This window comes from Larimichthys crocea, chromosome XVIII (genome assembly GCF_000972845.2).
Source record: "Larimichthys crocea isolate SSNF chromosome XVIII, L_crocea_2.0, whole genome shotgun sequence".
NCBI lineage: Eukaryota > Metazoa > Chordata > Actinopteri > Sciaenidae > Larimichthys > Larimichthys crocea.
In genome coordinates this window covers 13,047,555-13,060,324 of record NC_040028.1, presented here as the reverse complement: position 1 = coordinate 13,060,324, position 12,770 = coordinate 13,047,555, and the positions used below count along the sequence as shown (strand labels likewise).

At 40.5% G+C, this 12,770-nt stretch overlaps 1 protein-coding gene and 1 pseudogene across 1 annotated transcript; both read right to left on the bottom strand.

The window, feature by feature from the left end:
• Positions 1-6,151: 6,151 nt before the first annotated feature.
• On the bottom strand, positions 6,152-6,889 carry LOC113748140 (gamma-crystallin M2-like; annotated as a pseudogene).
• Positions 6,890-10,692: 3,803 nt separating this feature from the next.
• Positions 10,693-11,734, bottom strand: LOC113743983 (gamma-crystallin M3-like). Its single transcript, XM_019270161.2, has 3 exons — positions 11,689-11,734; positions 11,111-11,353; positions 10,693-11,005 (listed from the first exon to the last, which is right to left on the bottom strand). Exons 1-3 carry the CDS (start codon positions 11,695-11,697, stop codon positions 10,727-10,729), a joined length of 531 nt encoding a protein of 176 aa, XP_019125706.1. The 5' UTR covers positions 11,698-11,734; the 3' UTR covers positions 10,693-10,726.
• Between the last annotated feature and the right edge of the window lie 1,036 nt (positions 11,735-12,770).

The following is a 12,770-nucleotide window of genomic DNA, read 5'->3' as shown; positions in this document are numbered from 1 at the left end:
TCCCAGCTACCTACTTCTAGTGCCCGACTACATCTGCATCTGCAAGGTGCAGGTGCAGTAAAAGAACTTGAAAATCACCCCAGAAGTAGCTTGTGTAGCTTAGTATTGTGTTATTCGATTTGCTATTGTGTTATTTGATTTGCTGTTGTTATTCGATTTGCTGTTGTGTTAATAGATTTGCTATTGTGTTTTTTGAATTTGCTGTTGTGTTTTGCACTTCAGGGCCACCGTAGGTTCTGGACATTGGTACATTATTATTTTGGACACTATAGGAGCCACATATGTTGTAATAGGTGTCTATTTTAAAGTATAGTTCAAGCTGTGTGTGTGTAGTGTCGCTGTGCTGTCACCTAGGGGCTCAGGTGTATATAGGAAGCAATATCACTGTTGTTGTCAGGTGTTTACCCAGAAGGGCAAATGGTTTTTGACCGCTGTGGCGCTAAGACGTAATAAACTAAAGATTGTCTGGACTTTTACTCAACCACCACAAGCAAACGAACAATAGCGAGAGGCGCATTAACCAGGTTACTCCACGTTAAATACCTCAGTAGCTTCAGTAATGGACTAAGCTCCTTTAACAGACACCTCATCCAAGCTTTGTCCTGTTGTAAATTGTTTGGTATGCATAGTAAAGTTCACAGCCCTATAACAACTTTAGCTGTAGCGAACTTTGAAATTACCATAATATTTACAGTTGATTTAATTTTCCCCTTGCAAAACAGCTGTGAGATCTGATGTAGACAGTACTGTGTTCCTCTTTCTCTTTCGATTGCTCCTCTACCTTTAACACTTACTCAACACTTCGTTTTTCTCTGCAGCACATCTCAATTCCAAGTCAGCAGCTTTGCTGTGTTAAGTATTGCAATGGTCCTCTGTCATTTTACACTTGACAACTATGTTCTTGTCATTTTTGTCCTGACAAAATCAAAGTAATGGGAATATTTTCAGCTAATGAATGTAAGTGTTTCCATCTTCCAGGCTAATTTGCTGCTTGGTGAATTACACATACAATGAGAATCAGAATCGCTTTATTGGCCAGGTGTGTGTACACACAAAAGGTATTTGACTCCAGTTCACTTTGATCTCAATTGTACATACAGGTATAGACATAAGTACAGTTTAAAAGACAAAGGACATGACAGGTAGAAGCAAACTTAACATAAAAAACATAAAACATAAAAAATAACTATATACATATTTAAATGGTATATATATTTGCATAAATATAGATATATATGGACATGAAGATCTATCTATAGACATTTGTACACTGGGTAAATGATAATGGAATGGTGCAAGTGGTGTAATAAATATGGTTTCTACAAACAGTTGTGTTCTGTACATGAGGTGGATATGACATAGCATGTACATATCTATGTACAACAGACTAAATGTAAACAGTGGATAAATAAATTATAATGTACAGGTATTGCACAGTGATTATGAAAATGAATTTTGGGATGTGATTGGATAATTGTATTTTAAAATCAGTAGAGGCATGACAACAAAAGTAAAGTTTTAATAAGTTACAAGGGGTGAATGCAATATTATTTCTGAAATTTTTATCAGACTACATGTTCGAGGTGACAGTAATTCTATAACTGTAATACATTACTGCCCCCCGCACTGGCTCAGAGTAGGACCAAGACTTTTCAAAAAACAAATTGCATATGCGTTTGCAAATAAACTATCCATAATAATTCATAATATGTAAGAGGTAATATTTCTATTTATTTACAAAGTGGTTTAAATTTACAAATCATTTTCAGGGTTTCAACTTTCCGTTTATGTACAGTATAGATGACAGATGACAGATGGGTCAACATTTGGAAATTAAGATAACCCGTCCCAGTTGGAATATGGCTCTGCAAAATTAATAGCTGAGTTGTAGTGATGTTTGCAGCTGTTGTCCTGCTGCAGAATACATTTGGGGCCAATCATACCAATAATACCTCCCTGATGGTATTACATGCCTGTATTTCTGTATTCCTGACCAAATCTCCAACTTCATTTGCAGAAATCCAGCCCAATAAAACTTGCAAGGAACCTCCACCATGCTTCACTGTTGCCTGCACTGACACTAGTGCACCGCTCTCCAGCCTTTCAGCAAACAAATTGTTTTCTGCTACAACCAAATATTTCAGATTTTCATGAGGTGTTCTGGACTGATGGTGTGCATTTTTGTCCAGTTCCTATCTTTTTGTGCACAGTTGAGTCCATTGGCCTTGTTTCCATGTCAGAGGATGGCCTTTTGGCTGCCAGACTTCTCCAGATGGGTGGACCTTTCTGTTTCTGCCAGTTCTGAGCTGATGGCACTGCCGGACATCTTCCGATTTTAAAGGGAAATAAGCTTGATGTGTGATGTGTTTCCTTGGCTGGCCACTGCACCTACAATTCTCAACATGCCTATTTCTTTGTGCTTCTTTAAAAGAGCTTGAACAGCACATCTTGAAACCCCAGTCTGCTTTGAAAATTTTGTCTGAGAGAAAACTCGCTGATGCAGTACATGTCTTTGTGTCCTTGTGTCTTGTTCCTGTGCAGTCTTGTGTATGATCAGTGACATGAAACTGTCTTCCACAACCTCACCTTGGTAGCAGAGTTAGGCTGTTTCTCACCCAGCTGTTTCTGTTTAAGTTAATGACTGTGTTTCAACCTACATGTAAAATTGATGATTATTAGAACCTGTTTGATATAATTGGCTGATCATACAGCTGACTATAATCCTACAAAATCCCTGACTTTGTGTGTGTACCTATAAGTGTACCTATATGAAATAATGCTGTTGAAGGCAAAGGGTAACACCAAATATTGATTTGATTTAGCTTTTTCTTTTGTTTACTCACTTTGCATTTTGTGAATTGATTCATTTCTTCACACCTGCCTAAAACTGGCAAAAGGTCAACAGACACACCAACTGTCAGTGAAAGATGCCAAAGGCAGCTAGAAGTACACACTTAGTGGAGTAGCTGCCTCCTCAAAGAAGCCCTATACAGTAGTAGCAACTTAAAAGTTCCCGTTCAAGCTGAACGCCAGCTGAATGGCAGCCGTCTTCCAGCTGAGTTCCAGCCGGTTCCCTGCAAAGTCCCGGGAAAGGAGAGACCCCCCTCCTTCTCCCGGGCGTGTCTATTTTTTACTTTAACTACTACTACTTAACACTCCACCCATTCGTGTAATTAAGGGTATGACCAGAGAGGGCGCTTCTCTCACAGAACTTTTTTACAGTTGTTCTACCTGGAGAGACGTAGCTTACACACCTCGTTAGCATTCTCGTTGCTCAACCTTTTGTTGCGCTTACAGTAACAGGCTTATTGGTCTCTCAGTGTCACAGATCACAGAGCGGAAAATGCAGCTGGTTTGACTACTGCATACTGTACAGTAGCCGTATGATTTGAGCGTGTTCATGAATTGAAATTAAATTTAAGGTGTTTATATCTAACATGTCAGCATTCACAAATCAACAACATCTAGGCTGTTCGGTCTTTACTAGCGGTGGGCCGTTATCGGCGTAAACGTGCTGCGTTAACGTGAGACTCTTATCGGGCGATAAAAAAATATCACCATTAATCTATTTGCAAAGCTGTTCCAGCCTCTCAGGTCGCTTTTTTACTTTTTTTACTTTTTCTCTTTTTGTTCGTTTTTGTTTTCTTCACTGAACTCCGGGAGTCCTGATCTCTATAGCAGTTTAGAGAGTTTTGTGCTTTTGTCATGTTTTTCTCGTGGTTTTTCTTGGTGATGTTTTTTAAATGCCGCTTCCACCTGGGACAGCGCCTTTGTTTACTCAGAGAAACAGCTGATCGCGCTAATGCCGGCCGGCATTGGCGCAATCAGCTGTTTGGATTGGCGCGACTAATCTAGGGCCACCCTAGTCTTTGCATAATTACAGGAGGTCTCTCTTCTCTTTGTGTTCGCGCCTCTCTCTCTCGTTTATCTGCATGTAAACAACAAACTAACCCTTAAAAAAGTTACAAAAAACGGTTCGGACGTCTCAGGGCTGCCAGGCCTGTGTGTCAGACCTGCAGATACAAGCGATGGTTTATTTTTAATTAACAGTTTATTTGGAGGGGAGGGCTCGTTGTTGTTGTGCGACATAGAGCTGCAGAGACGAGCGTTTGGAAGCCCTTTGTTATGCAGGTATTTACTGTAGTGCACGCTTAGGCCAGGTAAACCATACAAACCCATTAGCATCTCATTGTTTGCACTTGATGGGCTTTTTGGTCTCCCAGGGTCACAGATCACAGAGCGGAGAATGCAGCTGGTTTGAGTACTGCATACTATACAGTAGCCTTGTGATTTGAGTGTGTTCATGAACATGAATGACTCCTTTTCATTTTCGTCCATTCCATAGCGAAATGGCGTAAATGGAAAGAATATTGTAGTGACCGGAACAATGAAACACGAAGCAACTGGTTTTGCTGGACTTTATTCCTAATCTGGAACAAGGCTCCTGTGGCGTAGCCAACGGCAAAAAAACAATAAAACCAGGCAAGCACAGCAGCCTATAACATTAACATTAGCTACTTCTTTCGTGCCCCCATCGCCATGGCAACTGCCATGACTGACAGGCTCAAGCCTCTAACAACGCACCCCCCCAGGCGTCACCCCATACACGCAGCCTAACTTACTGAACACAACTCAACAGCCACAGGTATACACAGCCCGTTACAATATGTATGGAAATAAGTGAAGTATGTTTGGTCTTAATAAAGTTTGCAGTATATATGTTATGTTTTTATTCTACATGGACACCACTGTTTTATTTCCACTATGCCTCCCTCCATTAATAATAACACACGGCACAGCTTTTTAAAGTCCAGAGAGAAGTCTGTTGCAAAAGTCCACGGTGACTCTCCTTTGCCAAAACGTCTGTATGTCCTCGACGAGCTCCGTTTTGTGCCTGGCTTAGCCCCTTGCGAATAAAGTCTTTCATGGAATGCCTAAATAAATGTTTGATGGTTTCGTAAGCTATACGGCAAACTTTATAAAACCAAAAATACTTGACTTTTTCATACTTGATTCACCCGTAATTCTTTCGATTTGCGCTTTACGCCATTAGCCATGGTCACTGTTTAAATCAACAACATCTAGGCTATGTTACGGACGTTACGAGCGGAGTTTTCTTTAATAACGCGTTTATGTTGGCATGTTCTTGTTGCTGCCTCAGTGTTATCTTATCACAACTTTTTTTTTTTCCATCAACTGATCCGCTGATCAGCTGATCAGCTCACCCCGGCGTATCGTTTCAGATGTGTCTTTAGACAGTCGACGGTGAGAGCGGAACATCACGCTGCTCCTCCCGGGGACAAATGAGGCATTGCAGCTGGTTTTCACACAGACTGCTTAGGGGCGTTTCCAGTCGGGGCCTCACTGACTACGTCATCGCGGGGGATTACATTTCGGTCACGCACCAGCCAAGGACCTTGACAGGACCTGTGACGGACCAGCCACGGTCCCGTCACGGTTCCGTCACGGAAACACGGGAACTTTTAAGTTGCTACATCTGTAGCTCGTTGCTGCTGATGTTTTTTTTTTGTTTGTTTTTTTACCTACATAACATTACAAAACACAATAAAAGGTAACATTATTTCTAGGCTGGATTTCTGCAACTCCTTATAATCAGGTATCCCAATAACTCCCTTTGGACTTTGCAGTTGATTCATGCTGCAGCATGTGTATTGACAACATCAGCATTCTCTCATTTTCGCTTATTGCATTGGCTTCCTGTAAAATAAAGAACAGAATCAAATAATAAAAAAAAAATTGTCCTTACTTATAAAGCTCTTCATGGTCAGATGCCATCATATCTTCAAGAGCTCATAGTACATTACATACAGTACTATTACACCAATAAAACACTGGTTGGGGTCCTCCTGGTCTCCAGAGGTAGACTGGGAGCAAGAAACTTTAGCCATCAAGCTGCTCTCTGTGGAACAAGCTCCAAATTTGGGTTTCAGAGGTAATCTCAATTATTTTCAGGAGTAAAGAATATTCTTGGATGTAATAAACAGCCAAGTATGTAGAAGATGTGCACTAACAGCTCCCGCAATCAAGTACTGTAATAAATGATGCAACAATTAAAAACATTTTGTCAAAAAAGTTTTATTATTTCTTAGTGCAGCAATTACTTATTTTGGTGCTATTTCACAGAGCGCATTTAGTACCAAGAGTCCATGACACGCCTCATGCTCATGAACCTGGAGCCGCTCCAGCCCATGTTCATGAAGTTCCTGTACTCTCCAGGCCTGAGTGACATCATCCTGCCTTTAGTGGGGCTGCTCGTACATCAGCCAGTGGCCGTCCATCACGTTGCAGGACATACAGTTGTTCATATCGGTAACGGTCCATGATGTTGTCACAGCGTCCACATCTCATACATCTGACCACCGAAGTTCTCCCTCTCATAGATCCTCATCCTGTACTGGCCTCTGTGCTGTAGAGAAAATACATGAAAAACAAAACAAAAGATCAGACAACTGTTCAAAGATATGTGAAGGAAATACTATCTAGAGAAGGAAAATCCTGGTGTACCATGGGAATCATACGGCAAGACCTGATGCAGTCAGACCATCCCCACATGTTCATGTAGTCAGAGTACTCGCCCCTCCTCATGAAGTACTGGTTTCCCATGTAGTTGGGACGGTCGTAGGCCATGAAGCAGCCGCTCTCGACCCTGAAGGAGTGGCATCTGCTCAGGTAGGAGGAAAAGTCAGAGCAGTCGCTCATGCACTCCCAGGAGCGACCCTGGAAGTTCCTGTCCTCGTAGAAGATGACCTGAAAAAGGCCAAAATATAAGGAATATATTGATGAATTGATTAATCAATCAACAGTTGGTGAGATGAGCGTGCTTACCTTGCCCATGGTTATGGTTGTGTTAGTTCCTCAGAGAACTGCGATGCTGATGCTGGTCCTGTTTAACTGTCACTTTTATACCTGACCAAACTCAAAGATTCTGTGGCTCCAATTGTGTAAAATCCTGAACCAGCAACATGGTGTAGAGGCCTATAGAGGGCTGAGGGGTATTTGTTACATTTACAACTGGGTCCCCTAAAAGACTTTAGAATGGATTTTTCCACAGGGAAGTCAATACAATGAGCATTTTTGAAGCTTCAAAAAAGAGTCACAAACAATAGTCTCTTTTAAACATTTCAAACACTGTGCAGCCCTCGGATTGGTGAGTGGATTTAGAGACTGACCAAAACAGACAACAGACATTCCTATGTATACAATGTAGTTGTACGCAGCTATAAGTACACTTTATGTAATTTAATGTAATGTACATTTATTTGTGAACAACTTTTTCTGTGAAGACCATTTTATGTTATTACGGCAATGGTTAACTGTACATTATACTGTACAGCAGACTCCACTTATAGGTGCCCACATGTCCCACAACCAGTAACCAAGGTATGGTTTTCATAATATTTATTAATAAATACTTATATCTGCTTGCAACTACATTATAGTGTGTTATAAACCACTGATTAACTGTGGTGCTTATAAATGGTAAATAAGGGGGACGTAGGGGTGTTGTTTAGCTCAGTTGGTAGGCTCAGTCCTAGCCGCAGTGGCCCAGGGTTTGAATCCGACCTGTGGCCCTTTGCTGCATGTCATTACCCATCTCTTTCTCTCTCTCTCCCCACATTCCTGTCACTCTTCAGTTGTCTCTATCAAAATAAAGCTTGAAAAGGCCAAAAAAATATCTTAAGAAAAAAGAAGTTAGTTTAAGTTCAGTTCAGTTAAAATTACTTATGGTTCATGCCACTCAGATACATTGTATCCAGTTTGACAATCCAGAGGCTTTCAGCCTGTGCTCTTACTTTTACAAGTGTCATTTTGTTTGTGAAGCAATAATAAGACAAGTTTGGATATTTGATGTTGATGTCAACGTGTAAAAGAAAGAGTGGTCTGTGAGGTAGCATTCAAACCAGAAAAAAACAAGCCAGAGATGCCCATGCTTAAGACATGATGATATAGAGAGAAGGATGTGTTGGTTAACTGTGTCAAAGGTAGCTGATGAGTCAAACAGAATAAGGACAGCGGAGGTTTCTGTTTCTTTAGGGCAAATGACAAAATAATTTTCTCCACACAGAGTCCCTGATAATGACTCCAATAGAGACCCCAATCCTGTATTTTTCTAGCTGTGTTAACATGTCCAGTAGGTCTGCCGTTTTGAGTTTGTGGACCCTGGCTGGGGTGACATCCCCATTTCTATCTCCAGAGATGTTGGGATGAGTCGAAGGGACCACATTTGGATCATCCTGTAATAGGTCACTCAGCTCTGTGGTTGTCCAGGATGGAATCATCTCCATTTGCCACACACAGATTAGGTGGAGGAGGTGGTAAGGAAGAGGAAGATGAAGGTAAGGGGGTGAGGCAGGGGAGGGCGGTGAGTCTGTGGGTAATAGTATGTGGTGTCTTCTATGGTTTTGTGAGGAAGAATGAAATTGCATTAGGAGGAGGAAGAAGTGACAGGAACAATAATATCAATAATGTCATCCTCTGTAAAGAGTGATTGGTTACTTGTTGCATACTTCATGGTGGCTGTTGTAACTGCGTAGCCTCACTGAGGTGCTTTGGGGTGCAAAACAAGTAATTTTAGAGACGAGGGCCCTGAGACTGTGTCTTTGTGTAGCAACATTTGGTGGTTGGGGTAGCTGGCTGTGACCCTCCAACTCACTATCCACTGATGTCGCAATGTTCCAACTGGGCAACAACCAAGGCGTCTGCCTGCTCCAATGTTTCATCCTAGAGGCACCTCCACAGATGATGCCTGTCCCAGGATGAAACCACTTTAACAGGCTCATGGCAGTCATGAGTAGACAGCTTTGTCAAAGCTTCTAACTCTCTCTCCAACACCTCCATGTAGTATACTCCAGTTCTTTTGCAATGCCCTCAATTACAAGCTGTTGTGGAGAAATTGCTGAAATCAATGGCACCAGGTCAGGAAGGAATAAAGTGTTCAGGAGCCTCTGATGTCTTATGCTGTAATATTTATTGAAGCTTGATCAGGGAGAATCAAAGACATCTTCACATACAATAAGGTATGCATATGAGTCCGTCTCTATTCTGCCCAACTCACACTGGTGGCCAGACTTACTTAACCCTAACAGATGACGCCACAAATAATATACGCCCAAAAATAGTCAAAGGGAATGTTTTTACCCATGTTAGTGTTCACCTTCAGCACATTCTAGTCTAAAGCCACTGTTGTCTGTTCATGTTAACACAACATCAACAGTTAGTTAATCTATTATGTCTAGGAGGCCAACATTCAGTTTCTTCGACCCTGGTCACCAGGCAACTTTGAGATAGGCTGGCATCTGCACTCCTTCAGCAATCCAAACAGTGGTCTAGCACAGTGGTCCCCAACCCCCCGATTGAACTCAGTTATGATGGAGGACTATAAACACTCTTTGATAGAGAATACAACAAGATCAGCACGCTCGCTCTGAAGACGCTGCTCCCGTTCCCAACGTCATATTTTTCTGCCATGACCACCACTAAGACCAGACTTAGAAGCAGACTGAACATAAATAATATGATGTTCTTGTGGCCGGCAAACAGGCCCAGGGGCTCTCACTGATACTGATTTCAGTAAGTTGATGACATTATTTTTAAAGTGGATCTATTTTTTGTTTAGTTTTATTGTATCCTGGGTTTGAACTGCATGTTTTGGATGCATATTGTTAATGGAACCACAGGAAGAACAGCTGACAAGTCTTCTGTACAGCTAAAGAGGAATATACACATTATGATCACGTACAAACTGTTCTGTTCTTGTTAGTCTAGTCAGGTATTTTCTTGTGTGGTTTGGTCTAAGATTTAACAAAATTTGTAAAGCCTTTACATTTAGCAACTTTCAGAAATGATAGGCTGAAATAACTGTGTGAGTTGCCACCACCCACTCTCCGTCTCATCATATATAATTCATTTTGCAATGCTGCTTTTCCAGTTTTAGAGAAACAAGCTAATAACTACATTTCAGTCCTGGAAATGACCTTCTTTATGTTAGCTTGTTTTGTTGAGGAGATAGCTGTTCCTGTATTGACTGACCCATGTTGTGCTTGAACCGGCCACCCTCCAGTCTTTTATTTTTAATATTTAGTTTAGTTTTTATGCCGCACCTATCTTGCACTCTTAAGTTGGTTATTATAGTAGTAGCCAAAGGAGGAAGGAGGACAGAAAAGTAGCCAAGCATACACAAACTAATTTTAGTTTTCTTAATGAAAACATGAAAGACAAAAAACAAACAAACAAAAAAACAGACACACTTAACCCAATGTGCTGTCTCAATAATATAGAAATTTTGATTATATAACTGTAAATTAGTTTTATTCTGCAATTTGATGCACAATTTAGTACATTTTGTACAGAGGCATGTTTGACCCGAAATTATGTATTGTATATACAGTATATTGTGGTACCAGTAAGTTTGCTATAAAGTGTTCCCATGTGTACTGGGAGTGTTCTGTATGAGAGAAATTAAAGAACTAACTGTGACTATGATTTAAGTGGACATTAGCACTTAAATGGATTTCAATGTCACAGGCATCTAATGGCATTTACTGCTTGTAATTAGTTAATTAGTGAACATTTTCATAGGTAAAAAGGTTATACAAATTAAATAAAAAAAACTTTGACACCAGAATTTAGAAAGTTATATCATTTATTGAATTTACAATGTACAATTAGCACATAATGATATGCCATAATTTAGTTAACTGGAGAACTAATAAAAGGAATCCATGATACGCCTCATGCTCATGAACCTGGAGCCGCTCCAGCCCATATCCCTGAAGTTCCTGTACTCTCCAGGCCTGAAGTACATCATCCTGCCTCTGTAGTGGGGCTGCTCGTACATCAGCCAGTGACCGTCCATCACGTTGCAGGACATGCAGTCATTCATACGGTAACGGTCCATGATGTTGTCACAGTCGTCCATCAGCTCATACATCTGACCACCGAAGTTCTCCCTCTCGTAGATCCTCATCCTGTACTGGCCTCTGTACTGTTTTGAAAAAAAGAAATAAATGAATGTCTGTATATCAAGTTTTGTAAGGGATGTCACCCATAATGGAACTATAGTATGGCTGTGGTCTGTTTTTATACGTACCATGGGGATCATACGGCAAGACCTGATACCACTGTTCCATCCCCACATGCTCATGTAGTCAGCATAGTCGCCCCTCCTCATGAAGTACTGGTTTCCCATGTAGTTGGGACGGTCGTAGGCCATGAAGCAGCCGCTCTCCACCCTGAAGGAGTGGCATCTGCTCAGGTAGGAGGAAAAGTCAGAGCAGTCGCTCATGCACTCCCAGGAGCGACCCTGGAAGTTCCTGTCCTCGTAGAAGATGACCTAAAAAAAGATAATTGTAATGGTTAGAGAACAAAAAGAGAGATGAATAAGGTGAACTAATTTTGTCATCAATCCTTACATTGTCCCCTTACATATTTAGACTGAGACATAGACAGACTAATGTCATCCAACTGCACATTTCCAATGTACTTTTAAGCAGAATTTCGAGACACGGTGATAACAGTATAAATATAAAAGTATAAAAAGAAACAATAAAATTGTGACTCATAGACAATGTGTATATATAATAATATTGTATATATGCAATAGAGTTCACAGTATTAATGTAAAGTGTTGGCAAATTAAGTATTTCATATTTTTATTCAGTTGTTTACCTTGCCCATGTTGACTTCAGTGGTTTCCCTATCTCTCAGAGAACTGTGTGAACTGATGCCCTGTCTGTCTGAACATGGTACATTTATACCTGGTAAGAGACAAAGGCCGTGTGTGCCCCTCTATTGTTCAAAGTACTGACCCAGCAACCTACCACAGAAGCTATAGAGTTTTGACTTTCTTACCCATATTGTATACCAACAGCGTCACAAACAAAGAGAATGTTCCTTCCTATTTTTTTTTTCATTTTAAACGTGAATTATATTTCTCTGTTGCACTATCTATATCTATTTTAGTCATTCAGATATGTCAAGGTGGCGGTTTCATTTACCATTTCATGGTTTCATTTACTTCGCATTTATGGCCTATGCTCGTTTTGCAACACCTTTGTGTAGACGTTTGTTCTTGTCACCATTTTAAACCTGCCTCATGACAAGAGTTGAACAAACCAAACAACTTGATGTGCACCACTATACACCATTTACCTAAGATTTCAGTGTTAGATGTGTATAGGTCCTCTGACAGCCTGCAGTTACCCATAACAACGTTCTCTGCAGATTTGCAGAGATGTTTGACTCTTCAGAAGAGCATAATACCAGCTTTAGTTTGTTACTTCATCTTCAACAACAACAGCAAGAGACCAATGAAATGATGTTAGAACTCAATACAGTCACAGGAATAGTGACACTTTCTTTAGCCCCCTGCACAATTGCAAAATACATTGGGCAGTATAAGACTGATGTACAGACTTTTAACAGCACTGCCACTGCTGTTTAGTGTTCACACATAATGTTACACATTAACACATTCAATTCAAATATAATATGTATACACACACACATAGCTAAGGAATTTATTAATAAAGTATAACGTGTACTGTAGATAGGATCATTCATCTGATCACATTCAGATGGAGGGAACACAGTAAGTAACTCTACCCAACAGATGTAGTAATTCATATTGACATAAAAGTCAGTCAATCCAGAAAATATCAAGAACTTTCATCAACATTTGTATCATTATGCGCAGTCACAAAAAACATCAAATGATGTGATGAAGCTGACTGTGCCCTAGCAAAGGAAGA

Excerpts from the sequence above, each read along its gene's own strand:
- LOC113743983 (XM_019270161.2), bottom strand. Across the intron at positions 11,006-11,110 it reads CTTGCCGTATGATCCCCATG|TACAGAGGCCAGTACAGGAT; the intron begins GTACGTATAAAA and ends TTTTCAAAACAG.